Source organism: Eubalaena glacialis, chromosome 2 (assembly GCF_028564815.1).
Source record: "Eubalaena glacialis isolate mEubGla1 chromosome 2, mEubGla1.1.hap2.+ XY, whole genome shotgun sequence".
In the NCBI taxonomy this organism is placed as follows: Eukaryota; Metazoa; Chordata; class Mammalia; order Artiodactyla; family Balaenidae; genus Eubalaena; species Eubalaena glacialis.
The window spans coordinates 27,928,745-27,946,005 of NC_083717.1; the positions used below are offsets into that span (position 1 = coordinate 27,928,745).

A 17,261-nucleotide genomic window follows, 5' to 3' on the forward strand; every position below is an offset into this window, starting at 1 on the left:
TTACAAATGCCTTCTCTATACCAGGGGCTGTAATTGGCCACTAAATGTGTGTTGTGTTGCAGTACATGGTTAACTGCAAATGGGCCCTGTGGACAGTGTGAGCTGTGGGTTCAGGAGAGAGGCAGGTCTCGGGGCGACACAGGCCTTGAGCTCCTCATGGAACCCCCCACCCCGGTCCCTGTGGTGCAGGCGCTGTGAGCACAGAAACAGGTCTGTGGTATCTTCCAGTGCTAACCTGCACTGCCTGTAAAGCCCGGTGATCCTACTCCTGAGCGTTTACCCAAGAGAAGGAAAGCATCGGTCCACACAGAACTTGAGCCAGCCTCATTTCCACCCACGTGGTGTCCACACAGGGAAATACTGTGAAATATTCACACAGTGAAATGCTGCTCAGCCATAAAGGGGACCAAAATACTGATACACTCAATATCCGTGAGTCTCCAAGCATTGTGCTAAGTGAAGTTAGGGGCACAAAGGAACACCTGTGGAACAGGTTCATTTACCTGAAGCCCTAGAAATGGCGATGCTCTAGTGACAGGCCGGTGAGTCTGGGAGCACAGCAGGGATTACCTGCGGGGAACCTTCTGGGGTGGCGGCACCTTCCGCATCATGATACCTTTGTCAGAATCCATTGGGTTGTATCTTTAAAGTTGTGAGTTTTATCGTATGTGACTTATATGTTAATGAAGTCTATTAATATATGTATACATACACACAGTACACACAAATACATATACACCCCCCAACCTGCCCGCCCCCCCCAAAAGTTGGCTGGGATTACGTGAAGAATTTATCAGGCTTGTCAGGAGGTGGATTTGACTTTAAGTGAAAAGTAAGTAATTCCATTTGATCATGCTAAGTTGGAGGTGATATAATTTTGTAAAGACACAATGTCAACTTGTAACCTATTTATAATCTCTGAATTCTTCTTTAGACATACAAAGAGTTAGTCATTTTAAGCTCTTGCATAAATTTTTTTTTAATTGAAGTATAGTTGATTTACAATGTTGTGTTAGTTTCTGGTGTACAGCAAAGTGATTCAGATATAGCTATAGATTCTTTTTCAGATTTTTTTCCGTTATAGTTTATTATAAAATATTTTTTGAATTTTATTTTTTTATACAGCAGGTTCTTATTAGTTATCCATTTCCTACGTATTAGTGTATATATGTCAATCCCAGTCTCCCAGTTCGTCACACCACACCCCCCGCCACTTTCCCCCCTTTGTGTCCATACGTTTGTTCTCCGCATCTGTGTCTCTATTTCTCCCCTGCAGACCGATTCATCTGTACCATTTTTCTAGGCTCCACGTATATGCGTTAATATATGATATTTGTTTTTCTCTTTCTGACTTCACTCTGTATGACAGTCTCTAGATCCATCCACGTCTCTACAAATTTCGTTCCTTTTTATGGCTGAGTAATACTCCATTGTATATATGTACCACATCTTCTTTATCCATTCGTCTGTCGATGGGCATTTAGGTTGCTTCCTTGACCTGGCTATTGTAAAAAGTGTTGCAATGAACATTGGGGTGCATGTGTCTTTTTGAATTATGGCTTTCTCTGGGTATATGCCCAGTAGTGGGATTGCTGGGTCATATGGTAATTCTATTTTTAGTTTTTTAAGGAACCTCCATACTGTTCTCCGTAGTGGCTGTATCCATTTACATTCCCACCAACAGTGCAAGAGGGTTTGCTTTTCCCCACACCCTCTCCAGCATTTGTTGTTTGTAGATTTTCTGATGATGCCCATTCTAACTGGTGTGAGGTGATACCTCACTGTAGTTTTGATTTGCATTTCTCTAATAATTAGTGATGTTGAGCAGCTTTTCATGTGCTTCTTGGCCATCTGTATGTTGTCTTTGGAGAAATGTCTATTTAGGTCTTCTGCCCATTTTTGGATTGGGTTGTTTGATTCTTTAATATTGAGTTGCATGAGCTGTTTATATATTTTGAAAATTAATCCTTTGTCCGTTGATTCGTTTGCAAATATTTTCTCCCATTCTGAGGGTTGTCTTTTCATCTTCTTTATGGTTTCCTTTGTTGTGCAAAAGCTTTTAAGTTTCATTAGGTCCCATTAGTTTATTTCTGTTTTTATTTCCATTACTCTAGGAGGTGGATCAAAAAAGATCTTGCTGTGATTTATGTCAAAGAGTGTTCTTCCTATGTTTTCCTCTAAGAGTTTTATAGTGTCCGCTCTTACATTTAAGTCTCGAATCCATTTTTTGCTTATTTTTGTGTATGGTGTTAGGGAGTGTTCTAATTTCATTCTTTTACATGTAGCTGTCCAGTTTTCCCAGCACCACTTATTGAACAGACTGTCTTTTCTCCATTGTATATCCTTGCCTCCTTTGTCATAGATTAGTTGACCATAGGTGCTTGGGTTTGTCTCTGGGCTTTCTATCCTGTTCCATTGATCTGTATTTCTGTTTTTGTGCCAGTACTGTATTGTCTTGATTACTGTAGCTTTGTAGTATAGTCTGAAGTCAGGGAGTCTGATTCCTCCAGTTCCGTTTTTTTCCCTCAAGACTGCTTTGGCTATTCAGGGTCTTTTGTATCTCTGTACAGATTTTAAGATTTTTTGTTCTAGTTCTGTAAAAAATGCCATTGGTAGTTTGATAGAGATTGCATTGAACCTGTAGATTGCTTTGGGTAGTATAGTCATTTCCACAGTATTGATTCTTCCAATCCAAGAACATGGTATATCCCTCCATCTGTTTGTAGCATTTTTAATTTCTTTCATCAGTGTCTTATAGCTTTCTGCATACAGGTCTTTTGTCTCCCTAGGTAGGTTTATTCCTAGGTATTTTATTCTTTTTGTTGCAATGGTAAATGGGAGTGTTACCTTAATTTCTCTTGGCCATTTTTCATCGTTAGTGTATATAAATGCAAGAGATTTCTGTGCATTAATTTTGTATCCTGCAGCTTTACCAGATTCATTGATTAGCTCTAGTAGTTTTCTGGTTGCATCTTTAGGATTCTCTATGTAGAGTATCATGTCATCTACAAACAGTGACAGTTTTACTTCTTCTTTTCCAATATGTATTCCTTTTATTTCTTTTTCTTCTCTGATTGCCATGGCTAGGACTTCCAAAACTATGTTGAATAATAGTGGTGAGAGTGGACATCCTTGTCTTGTTCCTGATCTTAGAGGAAATGCTTTCAGGTTTTCACCATTAAGAATGATGTTTGCTGTGGGTTTGTCCTATATGGCCTTTATTATGTTGAGGTAGGTTCCCTCTATGCCCACTTTCTGGAGAGTTTTTATCATAAATGGGTGTTGAATTTTGTCAAAAGCTTTTTCTGCATCTATTGAGATGATCATATGGATTTTCTTCTTCAATTTGTTAATATGGTGTATCACATTGATTTGCGTTTATTGAGGAATCCTTGCATCCCTGGGATAAATCCCACTTGATCATGGTGTATGATCCTTTTAATGTGTTGTTGGATTCTGTTTGCTAGTATTTTGTTGAGGAATTTTGCATCTATATTCATCAGTGATATTGGTGTGTAATTTTCTTTTTTTGTAGTATCTTTGTCTGGTTTTGCTATCAGGGTGATGGTGGCCTCATAGAATGAGTTTGGGTGTGTTCCTTCCTCTGCAGTTTTTTGGAAGAGTTTGAGAAGGATGGGTGTTAGCTCTTCTCTAAATGTTTGATAGAATTCACCTGTGAAGCCATCTGGTCCTGGACTTTTGTTTGTTGGAAGATTCTTAATCACAGTTTCAATTTCATTACTTGTGATTGGTCTGTGCATATTTTCTTTTTCTTCCTGCTTCAGTCTTGGAAGGTTATACCTTTCTAAGAATTTGTCTGTTTCTTCTAGGCTGTCCATTTTATTGGCATAGAGTTGCTTGTAGTAGTCTCTTAGGATGCTTTGTATTTCTGCAGTGTCTGTTGTAACTTCTCCTTTTTCATTTCTAATTTTATTGATTTGCGTCCTCTCTCTTTTTCTTGATGAGTCTGGCTAATGGTTTATCAATTTTGTTTATCTTCTCAGAGAACCAGCTTTTAGTTTTATTGATCTTTGCTATTCGTTTCTTTGTTTCTATTTCATTTATTTCTGCTCTGATCTTTATGATTTCTTTCCTTCTGCTAACTTTGGGTTTTGTTTATTCTTCTTTCTCTAGTTCCTTTAGGTGTAATGTTAGATGGTTTATTTGAGATTTTTCTTGTTTCTTGAAGTAGGCTTGTATTGCTATAAACTTCCCTCTTAGAAATGCATTTACTGCATCCGATAGGTTTTGGATCATTGTGTTTTTGTTGTAATTTGTCTCTAGGTATTTTTTGATTTCCTCTTTGATTTCTTCAGTGATCTCTTGGTTATTTAGTAACGTATGGTTTAGCCTCTATGTGTTTGTGTTCTTTACGTTTTTTTCCCTGTAATTGATTTCTAATCTCATAGTGTTGTGGTCAGAAAAGATGCTTGATATGATTTCAATTTTCTTAAATTTACTGAGGCTTGATTTGTGACCCAAGATGTGATCTCTCCTGGAGAATGTTCCATGTGCACTTGAGAAGAAAGTGTGATCTGCTGTTTTTGGATGGAATATCCTATAAATATCAGTTAAATCTCTCTGGTCTATTGTGTCTTTTAAAGCTTGTGTTTCCTTACTAATTTTCTGTTTGGATGATCTGTCCACTGGTGTAGTGAGGTTTGAAAGTCCCCCATTATTATTGTGTTACTGTTGATTTCCTCTTATAGCTGTTAGTAGTTGGCTTATGTATTGAGGTGCTCCTATGTTGGATGCATATATATTTATAATTGTTATATCTCCTTCTTGGATTGATCCCTTGATCATTATGTAGTGCCCTTCCTTGTCTCTTGTAACATTCTTTATTTTAAAGTCTGTTTTATCTGATATGAGCATTGCTACTCCAGCTTTCTTCTGATTTCCATTTGCATGGAATATCTTTTTCCATCCCCTCACTTTCAGTCTTTATGTGTCCCTAGGTCTGAAGTGGGTCTCTTGTAGACAGCATATATATGTGTCTTGTTTTTGTATCCATTCAGCGAGCCTGTGTGTTTTGGTTGGAGAATTTAATCCATTCAATTGAATGAGCATTAAATTCATTCAATTTAAGGGAATTACCGATATGTATGTTCCTATTACCATTTTCTTAATTGTTTTGGGTTTGTTTTTGTAGGTCCTTTTCTTCTCTTGTGTTTCCCACTTAGAGAAGTTCCTTTAGCATTTGTTGTAGAGCTGGTTTGGTGGTGCTGAATTCTCTTAGCTTTTGCTTGTCTGTAAAGCTTTTGATTTCTCCATCGAATCTGAATGAGATCCTTGCCGGGTAGAGTAATCTTGGTTGTAGGTTCTTCCTTTTCATCACTTTAAATATATCATGCCACTCCCTTCTGGCTTGTAGAGTTTCTGCTGAGAAATCAGCTGTTAACTTTACGGGAGTTCCCTTGTATGTTGTCATTTTTCCCCTGTTGATTTCAGTAATTTTTCTTTGTTTTTAATTTTTGTCAATTTCATTACTAGGTGTCTCAGCGTGTTTCTCCTTGGGTTTATCCTGCCTGGGACTCTCTGCACTTCCTGGACTTGGGTGGCTGTTTCCTTTCCCATGTTAGGGAAGTTTCGACTATAATCTCTTCAAATATTTTCTCATGTCCTTTCTCTCTGTCTTCTCCTTCTGGGACCCCTATAATGCGAATGTTGTTGCGTTTAATGTTGACCCAGAGGTCTCTTAGGCTGTTTTCATTTCTTTTCATTCTTTTTTCTTTATTCTGTTCCTCGGCAGTGAATTCCACCATTCTGTCTTCCAGGTCACTTATCCGTTCTTCTGCCTCAGTTATTCTGCTATTGATTCCTTCTAGTGTATTTTTCATTTCAGTTATTGTATTGTTCATCTCTGTTTGTTTGATCTTTAATTGTTCTAGGTGTTTGTTAAACATTTCTTGCATCTTCTCCATCTTTGCCTCCATTCTTTTTCCCGAGGTCCTGGATCATCTTCACTATCATTATTCTGAATTCTTTTTCTGGAAAGTTGCCTATCTCCACTTCATTTAGTTGTTTTTCTGGGGTTTTATCTTGTTCCTTCATCTGGTACAAAGTCCTCTACCTTTTCTTCTTGTCTGTCTTTCTGTGAATGTGGTTTTTGTTCCACAGGCCTCAGGATTGTAGTTCTTCTTGCTTCTGCTGTCTGCCCTCTGGTGGATGAGGCTATCTAAGAGACTTGTGCAAGTTTCCTGATGGGAGGGACTGGTGGTGGGTAGAGCTGGATGTTGATCTGGTGGGCAGAGCTCAGTAAAACTTTAATCTGCTTGCCTGCTGATGGGTGGGACTGGGTTCCCTCCCTGTTGTTTGGCCTGAGGCGACCCAACACTGGAGCCTACCCAGCTCTTTGGTGGGGCTGATGGCAGACTCTGGGAGGGCTCACGCCAAGGAGTAGTTCCCAAAAATTCTGCTGCCAGTGTCCTTGTCCTCACGGTGAGACACAGCCACCCCCCCGCGCCTCCAGGAGACCCTCCAACACTAGCAGGCAGGTCTGGTTCAGTCTCCTATGGGGTCACTGCTCCTGCCCCTGGGTCCCGTTGTGCACACTACTTTGTGTGTGCCCTCCAAGAGTGGAGTCTCTGTTTCCCCCAGTCCTGTTGAAGTCCTGCAGTGAAATCCCACTAGCTTTCAAAGTCTGATTCTCTAGGAATTCCTCCTCCCGTTGCCAGACCCCCAGGTTGGGAAGCCTGACGTGGGGCTCAGAACCTTCACTCCAGTGGGTGGACTTTTGTGGTATAAGTGTTCTCCAGTCTGTGAGTCACCCACCCAGCAGTTACGGGATTTGATTTTACTGTGATTGCACCGCTCCTACCGTCTCATTGTGGCTTCTCCTTTGTCTTTGGATGTGGGGTATCTTTTTTGTTGAGTTCCAGTGTCTTCCTGTCGATGATTGTTCAGCAGTTAGTTATGATTCCGGTGCTCTCGCAAGAGGGAGTGAGCGCACATCGTTGTACTCCGCCATCTTGAACCAATCTATTATAAAATATTGAATATAGTTCCCTGTGCTATACAGTAGGACCTTGTTGCTTATCTGTTTTATATATGGTAGTGTGTATGCTAATCACAAACTCCTAATTATCCCTCTTCCCTTTCCCTTTGGTAACCAGAAGTTTATTTTCTATGTCTGTGTGTCTGTTTCTGTTTTGTAAATAAGTTCATTTGTATCATATTTTAGATTCCACACATAAGTAATATCATATGATACTTGTCTTTCTTTGTCTGACTTCACTTAGTATGATAAACTCTAGGTCCATCCATGTTGCTACAAATGTCTTCCATAAATTTAACATGCTAATTGTGATTAATATGATAAACTTCCGTTTTGTGAGTGCCAATTGACAAGTTCCATCTTCCTTTTTTTAAGTTTTTTTTTTAATTGAGGAATAACTGACATAATGTATTAGTTTCAGATGTACGACATACTGATTTGATATATTTGTATATTGTGAGATGGTCACCACAATTAGTCTAGTTAACATCCATCACCACATGTAGAGTTTTTTGTCTTGTGATGAGAACTTTTAAATTTTATCGTCTTAGCAATTTTCAAATCTCAATACAGTATTACTAACTTTAGTAACAGTGCTTACATTACACCCTCAGGACTTACTTAGAACTGCAAACTTGTAGTTTTGACCCCTTCGTCCATTTCTCCTCCCCCCACCGACAACCACCAGTCTGTTCTCTGTATATATGAGCTTGCTTTTTTGTGTTTTTATTTTGTAGATTGCACCTATAAGTGAGATCATAGGTATTTATTTTTCTCTGACTTATTTCACTAAGCATAATACTCTCAAGGTTCATCCACATTGTTGCAAATTGCAGCATTTCCTTCTTTGTGACTGAGTAGTGTTCCATTGTGTGTGTGTGTGTGTGTGTGTCTGTGTGTGTGTGTGTGTGTGTGTGTATTACATCTTTTTTTACCCATTCATCCGTCAGTGGACATTTAGGTTGTTTCCATATCTTGGCTATTGTAAATAGTACTGCTGTGAACATTGGTGTGCATATATCTTTTCAAATTAGTGTTTTTATTTTCTTCAGATAAATAACCAGGAGTAGGACTGCTGGGTCATATGGTAGTTCTGGTTTTAATATTTTGAGGAACCACCATACCGTTTTCCATAGTAGCTGCACCAATTTACATTCCCACGAGCAGTGCACAAGGGTTCCCTTTTCTCCACATCCTCACCAACAGTTGTTATCTCTTGTCTTTTTTATTATAGCCATTTTGACAAGTGTGAGGTGATGTCTCATGTGTTTTGATTTGCATTTCCCTGATGAGTGATGTTGAGCACCTTTTCCTGTAGCTGTTCATCATCTGTGTGCTTCTTTGGAGAAATGCTCATTTAGGTCCTCAGCCCATCTTTTAATTGGATTGTTTGTATTTTGCTATTGAGTTCGTTAAATATTTTGGATATTAGCCCCTTACCAGATAATATTTGATTTGCAAGTTTTCTCTCCCGCTGTGTACGTGGCCTTTTCATGTTGACAGTTTCCTTTGCTGTCAGAAGCTTTTTAGTTTGATGTGGTCCCACCCATCTTCCGTCTGTGCTTATAGCCATTTGTGGCACAGAAGGTAATTCCATGCCTAAGCACAGACCGTGCGTTCCCTGAGTTGTCAGGCATCTGGCCTGGCCGTGGAGGTGTGTGTGAAGGGATGGAGGGCCTGGTTAAAGAGTGTGTTTCTGTCTTCCAGATGACTGCACAGTCCCTTAAGTAGGACACAGTGCTAGAGCATTTACTGTTAAGTCAGTAAGTCTTGAGTGTGGACTTCAGTGCAAAGAATCAGTGAGTCAGGGTCCAATCTGGAGATGAACACCAATGAGAAGTGGGAATGGGAGATTAATTTATTGGAAATGTCAAACAATCTTCCAGTTTGGGGGTCTGTGTGTATCGTGTGAAGGGGCGTGGCTGGGCCGTTGGGAGCCTGTGTCTGGTGGAGGAGAGGGTGCTCACAGCCTTTGCTGCCCTGATGCATCCCCCCCGAGAGAAGAGCAGCATCCTGACGGGAGCAGCTGAGCCGGGGCCGGCAGGCGTGTTCTCCAGGACAAGGGCAGGAGGCCAGACGCAGAGAATGAGGAAGCGTCTGAGGGGTGGCGTTGGGGAGCTCTGCTTGACTGCAGGGAGAGGGCCAGGTGGGGGGGCCTTGAAAGTGCAGGGGGTTCCTCAGAGCGTGGGGAGCCAGGTCCTCGGGCCTCCACAGGGCACAGGCGGGTGCCTGGGAGCAGCTGCGCCGAAACCCCTCCGCGGGCCTGGGGACCCGGTGCTGGGGACTCGGGGAGGCGGGTGTGGGGGGTGAGGTGACAGCGGGAGCGCTGACTTTACCCCGTGACGTCCCCCAGCTGCAGCCTGGGGCCCCTCCCTACGGGCTGCCCAGTCTGTACAAAAGGGGCATCTACCCTCTGATCAGGCCCAGAAAATGTATTTTACCCATTTTTGTAATTTGTGAACTTTATGTGATTACACAAGTGTATTGCTGAGATTTGTGAAAATGACATAAGAATAAACAAGCACAAAAGTTAGTAAGTTTCAGGCCATTAGTTCAGTCTCTAGTAGAAAATTTTGGTTGGGGGCAGAGGGGAAACTGCTTGAGCAAACTGCTCCCCCCTTCCCCCAGCAAAATCGTTCTCTTAAATCGCTAAGAATGAGAATTAGGAAGAGAGCTGCCTGCCGAGCCGGTTATTATGCTTCTAAATCTGGTTTCCTGGGAAACCTCTGAACACCAGTGATGACGGGCTCCCCACGCTTGGCATGGGAGACACTGAGTTTTAATATAAGTTAACAAATAGGAGCTGAACCGAGTAAGACCTTCTAAGTATCGTCCTGGATGTTCATTCTCCTCTTAGGTTTGGAATTACAGGCTCAGCAAAGTCAACCTCAGGACGCGTCGTGTCTGCCCGCGTTGAAGGTATCAGACATCGAGCCCCGCATCCCGTTCACGGAGGTGGAGGTGGCTCTGGCAGGTCAGTGGCGGAACTTGGTGCCCCGGCTGGGGGTTAGGCTGTGTCTCAGCGTCCACAGGGGGAGGGTCACCAGTGGGTGTCTTCATAGGATGTTCAAGCCCTGTTCCTAGTCCAGCTCAGCGACGGCAGATGTGGACTCGAGGGCCTGCGTGTGTTTTTCCCCGGGTGGGTCCGACAGGGCTGAGCTGCCTCTGGGGGCGGGGAGGCCTCGGGTTCCGCTGTGTGTGTGTTCATGCAGTTCTCAAGGGCACGGGCGTCCTCTGGGCCCCTTGCCCACGCCCGCTCCTTAGCCCAGTCGGGGTCCAGAGGCCCACAGCACTAGGTGTCACATTGTGGGGCACGGAGGGGGTGGCAGCCGCTCCTTCCCGGTATCCCCCCCATGTCTGTGCCTGTCACTCGCTTCTGCTGGACACAGGAGACATGCCCTGTGGTGCTGACGCTTCTCTACATGGCCGTGATGTGACTTTGCTGCTCCTTCCTGAGCAGGTCTGACAACAGCCTTACACCTTCACTGGTTCCCGCGTCTAGCTTAGGATTCAGGCTGTGTGCGAGCATCCCTTTGACTTGTGTAACATGCCTGTTGTTGTCCCGGGGCCCGTCCCGTTTACCACACCTGATGTATTCATTTGCGCATGTAAATGAAGCCGCCTCTCTGGCCCAGGCTTCTGGGAAGCGGGGTTCACGTCCCACTGATCGTTTAACCCCCTCAGGTTTGGTTTATCAGTGAAGTTCATTGTGTTCAAGGAAGGAATCAGTGAAGTAATTCGTCATCAGTAGATGCCTTAGTTCTTCCACTGGTTCAGGACACTGCGCTCGGGATGTAAAAAGTAGAACACACAGTTGTGAGGGACCTGGGGCCACAGAGGCCTGGGGTGTCGAGTGGGGTGGGTTCCAGTGTGCTGTGGGTCATGAGGGTCCTCGGGTTTGGGGACAGGACTTGTTAGGGGGTGAGTTGCGTTTGGGGTGGGTGAAAGTGAGGTCACCTGTTGTGGGAGTGGCCTGCCAGAGTCCCTGCCGATACCCAGGAGGGTCTGGGTGCAGGCGGGGAGGGCGGCTGGACTGCAGCTGTACTGTGGGGTGCTTAGAAAACCCCAAGAACGTTCTTACTCTGCTCTCGTTTTTCACGAAGCGCAAGGGTTATTAGCGTTGAAGACTTTCAGCTTTTGTTGTAATTAAAGTACAAGAGGGAAATTTGTCTGAATTATGGCAAATGAATAGTGGTTTTTTGCTAATACAAAATGTAAACCTCCATCCTTGAAAAGCTTTAGCATTTTAAAAATATTAAATGACGGTTACAGGGTTAAAACTTTACTGGTAAAAATTATAAAGAAGTGCCTTTGCTCCTGCAGCTGGGGACACACCCGTCCAGTACTGCACGCAGCCCACCAATGGCGTGATCTACTTCAGAGCCTTCTCGAGTCTGAACACCCTGCCCGAGGAGCTCCGGCCCTATGTGCCCCTCTTCTGCAACGTCCTCACCAAGTAAGGGGCTCCTTCTGGGGCGAAGACACGCATTTATAGAACTCTGCACGTCTTCGCATATTTATTAGTGGATGTTTTCTCTGTGTGTGGTTTCAGTGTATCAGTAATCAATTTTCAGTGAGTCATTTTAATTTTCAAATCCCATAGTGTTACAGAAAGGTGGATGGTGTATTTGTTGAGAATTTTCCTTATGGTAATCATACTTTCTTACTAAAATACCGTACATTAAAATATTTATAAATGTAGAGCGCAAGGTAATACAGATATAGCTATATCTCAACAACTGAGTTCTTTTTAAGATTATGAAGAGTTGATTATTTTCATCAGAAAATGTAAGCCTTTAAATATGACGCGTAGGCCCGGGGTCACCCCCGGAGGAGGTGAACCTTTCCTGAGTTCTCTGCGCTTTTATCAGTATGGCTCCCACCGCCTGCCCTTCCACGGCAGCGTGGATTCAGGAAAAACTCAGTCATCGCCTTGGCTTGAATTAGTTCTTACATTAGGAACAGTGATTAGAATGTTTCCTACAAAAGAAGTTGAAGTGACTTTTTTTTCTTAAGGCTCGTTCTTCAGATTTCACCCCCAAGACTACCTGACCAGAGCGGCTGCAGCCTGCAGAGTTTGGGTGGGGGGCGGGAGCAGCTGCAGGGCTGGCAGGCAGTGGTTGGGGGGACACGGCGCATGGGAACCCGGCCCGCCCCGGTGACTCCGCGCGCTCGCTGCACAGGCTGGGCTGCGGTGGCCTCGACTACAGGGAGCTGGCCCAGCAGGTGGACCTGAAGACGGGGGGCCTGGCTGCCGCCCCTCATGTGCTCCCCGACGACTCGCACCTCGACACCTACGAGCAGGTAGCTGTTTCCTCAGCACAGGGTGGTGAGGGTTGGCTTCTCCGGCGTCTTTTTTTCTTTTAAATTACATCATAATTAATTCCTTATTCTTTTTCTTCTGTCATGATTTAGGGTGTGCTCTTTTCATCTTTCTGCCTCGATAGAAACCTACCAGACATGATGCATCTGTGGAGTGAAATCTTTAACAAGTAAGTATTTGCAAAGACGTAAATCCCCAGACATACCAGAGACCCGAGTCTGCCGGGTCCTGAGAGCGGAAGCTGCATGCCTTTGTTGGTTGTTGGTTTCTTTCCCCCTGTGACTCCTATGGACTCATGACATCTCCAGGGACGGTTTACATCATCTAAGAACCTACACTTAGCAAATTTCCCTGCTGTTGAAGGGGCGTGACTGGGTCTCATTTACTACCTTTTCTTTCTCCGCAGCCCCTGCTTTGAGGAGGAGGAGCACTTCCGAGTGTTGGTGAAGATGACAGCTCAGGAGCTGTCCAACGGGGTCCCCGACGCAGGCCACCTCTACGCGTCCATCAGGGCAGGCAGGACGCTGGCGCCCGCGGGGGACTTGCAGGAGACCTTCGGGGGGATGGACCAGGTGACGCGCTCAGGGGCGGCTAGGTCTCCAGGGTTCGTGATAGATTGTTCGTGTCTCAGGAAGGCTAACTCAAACTGGCCAAGTTTCATGGGGAAAATTTTTTCGCTCACCCTCCTCCTTCCAGCCTGCAGCCCCTCCCCCACCCCCAAGCCGAGCAAGTGCGCGTCCCCCGCGAGCACAGAACCTGGCCCCGCCGCCGCCCCCACCGTGTCCCCGCGGGACCCCGTGTCAGGGAAGTCTGGTCCAGGCCAAGGCGCGTCTATCTCTACCTGTCGGTTCTCTGGCTTAGGTGAGGCTCATGAAGAGCATCGCAGAGATGACGGACATCAAGCCCATCCTGAGGAAGCTCCCGCACATCAAGAAGCATCTGTTGAACTGTGATAACTTCAGGTGGGGCTGCAGTTTGTTTCTAAGCAAAGACTCCATCCTCATCCTGTGTCACCAAGTGTAGTTTTAGATGCTTTTTAGAAAACGCTTGGTGGAGGCTACAGAATCGTTTTAGACTCCAGATGTTCTAACAGTGAAAGAGCTGTTTTATACAGAAGTTGAACAAGTGTCCTGGGAGGTGGGGAGGAGGGCAGGCTGCTTTAACCTGGAGCCACAGGTGGACTCCCTGCTGCACGAGTCAACAGCGGATGTTCCGTAAATGAGCCTCAGTGAGACCCCGCCAAGGTCCTCTTGCCCGAGGCCACGGTGAAAGCGCAGAGGTTCTCGTGAGAATAATTGTGCACCAGTTTGGGGTGAACACCAGCCTCTGCACGTGGTCGGCCTTCAGCTCAGGTTGTGACACGAACGAGACTTAAAGAGGACGACGGCTGTTGAGCTGGCAGCACCAGCCTCACCGCCAGCGCTGCCGCCTTAGATGAGCTTGCAGCTCCCTCCGTGGAACACGCCCCAGGACCTTGGCCCGGCAGTTCTTGGGAGTCACTAGCAGGCTCTCCCGGACCATCTGGGCAGCAGGAGGTTGGGGGCCTCTGGCCAGCAGAGCCAGTGCCCAGTTAGTTCCCGGGCAGCCCGTGTACTCATGGCTGGCATCTTGGGGAACTTAACCACGGGGACCTTCTGTTTCCTCCATGAAACAGTCCTTTGCAGATTTAGGGCAAGGAGGGAGAGCATGTTTGCAAAGCAGTTGGTCTAGAGCCTAGAACACAGTGTTGTTGTCATGGTACCTGTTATTTCAACCAAAATAGACTTAGGATTTATGGCCAAAACCAGAAAGGATACAATTTGTCAGTGTACTGTACGTATGATGGTATCTGTGATTCTGTAGAGTTCAGAAGAGCCACAGAGAAATGTTTTTTGGGAGCTTGGCAGTTCTTTGCCTACTTACACTTTTCTACTTTAATGACCGGTTCATTCTCTTCCAGACAATAATTACGTTTTCAGTCCTCTGATACTGTAGCCCTGAAGGCACTGTTGGAGATCTAGTCTCTGCATCCTCCTTGTTCTCAGGAGAGCACAGAGTTTAGCAGAACTGGCTGTTTATTGTCTGTAAGACACTGAGATAAGGGACAGGCTTTTTTGTACCTGGAAAACATGTGGTGAAGGAAGACGGCTGTAGTGTTGCCTTGTTTGGCTGCTGTTTTATTCGGTTTTTGTTTTTACGTTTACATGTAAATGTTGTTACACTTTTGAGCATTATTTTGTATGTGATTTATTTTTGTTTTAATTATGCAAAATGTAACATTTTATTTTTCATAGTAATGGTTTTCTGCACATAGACTTTTTTAAACAGATGTTCCGTGAATGCTACGCCCCAGCAGATGTCTCAGGTGGAGAATTCGGTGGACAACTTCCTCAGGACCCTCAGCCGGAGTAAGAAGGAGCGGAAGCCTGCGCCCCCGCACGTGGTGGAGGTGAGGTTGTGCCCCCTGCCCGCCCGCCTGCCTGCAGGGCCAGGAAACCCAGTGAATCTAAACCCTGTAGTTTGGCCTTCGATCCTGTGCTCCCCTGTAGCCACTTGAGCCTTGCAGTGAAGTCTCCTGATTGGAGGGCCACTTGGGCTGGGGATGCAGCAGCCTCAGAGTTTGAAGCCTCGAGCAGATGTACCCTGACGCTTGTCGTGAGCTCTGTGCACTTCCTGGAACGTACCTTACCTGCTCACCTGAGCCTGGGCATTTTCTCATTTCTCTGGGAAACATTTTACTTTCAGAAACCTGCACCTAAGGGACCTGGCAGGCACTCCCTGGTCACGAGGAAGCTGGTGACGGTGAGTCCCTTCTGCTTAATGCCCTGCCCGCTGCGCATCCTTGGGCCCTTCCATCACCAGCTGGGTGTCCGTCGGGTAGGACCAGCCAGGTGCTGCCTGTGTGGACGCCTCGTGTTCAGTCCACCTCTGTTTAAACGTCACTGCCACGTGGGGGTCACCTCCCCTCCCGTGCGCCCCGCTGCCCCTGAGCTCTGGTGGCTCTGGAGGCTGGCCTGGCTTGTCCTGGGGGAGTGACCAAGCAAGGTCTGGGAATGGCGTGGCATGAGATGGTCCCAGGGGAGTCTGGGTTGTGGGTAGGATACTTCATCTCAGCTCTGAGGTGAGGTTGTGCGGGACGAGGTTATCAGTGCCTGGCTGTTACGTGTGGCGACGTGGCCGGTGCCGCCCAGGGCGTCGCAGTGCGGGGGTCTGGGTACTCAGGGGCACCTGCCCAGATGGCCCCTGGGCCACACGGTGGTGACGGCCTCTGCCCCCAGGACCCCAACTTCAAGCCTTGCCCGATGAAGACGCACTTCCTGCTCCCGTTCCCGGTGAACTACGTAGCCGAGTGCATCAGGACTGCCCCGTACACGGCCCCGGCCCATGCCAGGTGCGAGGGGGAGGGGCGCCGCTGGGGACGCTTGATGGTGGGTGCGGAGCAGCTCTGGAGCACGGCGCTGCCGCCGGGCTCAAGGGATAGGGTGTCTGTGTGGGAAGTGTCATTACAGCTCAGCTTCTCCGTCAGCTTGTTTCCGTGTTTACAGGAATCAAACACGCTCTGCCAGGCCATCAGGAGTAGGAACGTGTGTTTCTATATTGAATAGAAAGATGTAGGTTCAAAAACAAAAACAAGAGGTACCTACTCCTAGGTGCTGGGATCATAGGTGTTTTTTCCATTCTTTTGTATTTTATAATTTCCTTTACGTAACAGAAATAACAGAAGTTTCTGAAAAAAGATGCGTGGGGGGTGGAGCCCCGTCCCTGTGGGGGATCAGGGCCTATCTGCACGGGGTTCCCACCCTCTCCCAGAGCCTCAGGTTCGCTCCTCCACTCGCGGCCCCTCTAGCCTGTGTCGCCTGCTCTGTTGTAGAAAGACCAGTCGGGGGGCGGGGTGGGGCGTGAGCAGGCGAGGCCCCCGTCGGGTCGGCCTGGCTGCCGTCCTTGCGGAACCACCTCGGCTGCGCTGGGGCAGCAGCTGTCACTGCTCACGATGGAAGCCATGAGGACGTGGGACCCCTGCTAGAAGCTCATGCTGTTGGAGTGTTTTCTGAGGGAGGACGCCTCGTGTGTAGACGCGTGAGCGCACAGGCGACACAGAGGTTTAAGTAAGTGACGGGCCATACGTTCGCCTGCACCGCGGAGACCACTCACCGCTAAACGTTCCGTGTGCCGCAGCAGGTCAAGCAGGAGGGGCGTTCCTGTCCCACCCCACCCCCTCACCCAAGCCTCTGAAAGTTCATCTTCCTCACATTTTTCTCCTAGCTTCTATTTTAAAATTAAAAAAAGGTCATGATGTATGTATAGCTTTACTTGGTTCTAATTTTGTTCTTACTCAGACACACTTGCCATCGTCTTGGGTTACCTCTGCGTTTATATATTCAGTACTGCCCTGCCAGCCGCGTTGTTTTTAACTCACGTTTTTTTCATCTTTTCAGTCTCAAGATCCTGGCACGCTTGATGACAGCTAAATTCTTGCACACGGAAATTCGAGAAAAAGGCGGTGCTTATGGTGGAGGCGCCAGACTCAGCTATGGCGGGATCTTCACGCTCTACTCGTACAGGTGAGTCGGGCCGTCTGGCCCCAGTGTCCTCACACGCGGAGCGAACTTCAGAAAAACGCTTCCCCTGTTGTCCCTGGGCCGGCGTGTAGCCCCACCCAGCAAGGTCCTTTTGGCTGCAGGCCTTAGGGACAGCGGGAGGGGACAGAAAACCCTGGCCTTAAATAGCTCTGGGGTTTGGTAACGAGGGTGTGTAAGGAGATGACCTGGAAGCTCTCCGGGGCTGGGCTAGGTCTTCAGGGCCAGACTGTTCTGCCCTTTTACGTCTCTGTTCTGTGGCCCTGCTGCCTCTCTGGCACCTCAGGGACGGAGGGTTTCTCTCTGCCCCCGACTGCTTCACGTCCCGTGACATGGGCTGATGTGGTCATGCGGGGGCCATGGGTCTCGAGGGACATGAAAGACG

The 17,261-nt window shown here is 46.6% G+C and overlaps 1 protein-coding gene across 5 annotated transcripts in view; it reads left to right on the forward strand.

The window, feature by feature from the left end:
* Positions 1–17,261, forward strand: part of PITRM1 (pitrilysin metallopeptidase 1) — a 32,180-nt gene that overhangs the window by 13,500 nt on the left and 1,419 nt on the right. For all 5 annotated transcript variants that reach the window (XM_061179701.1, XM_061179702.1, XM_061179699.1 and 2 more), the window contains 10 exons: positions 9,855–9,971; positions 11,321–11,453; positions 12,181–12,301; positions 12,413–12,489; positions 12,727–12,892; positions 13,182–13,282; positions 14,628–14,748; positions 15,045–15,101; positions 15,578–15,690; positions 16,736–16,861. In XM_061179701.1, the coding sequence (XP_061035684.1) occupies positions 9,855–9,971; positions 11,321–11,453; positions 12,181–12,301; positions 12,413–12,489; positions 12,727–12,892; positions 13,182–13,282; positions 14,628–14,748; positions 15,045–15,101; positions 15,578–15,690; positions 16,736–16,861 (1,132 nt within the window). The remainder of the gene's footprint in view (positions 1–9,854; positions 9,972–11,320; positions 11,454–12,180; positions 12,302–12,412; positions 12,490–12,726; positions 12,893–13,181; positions 13,283–14,627; positions 14,749–15,044; positions 15,102–15,577; positions 15,691–16,735; positions 16,862–17,261) is intronic.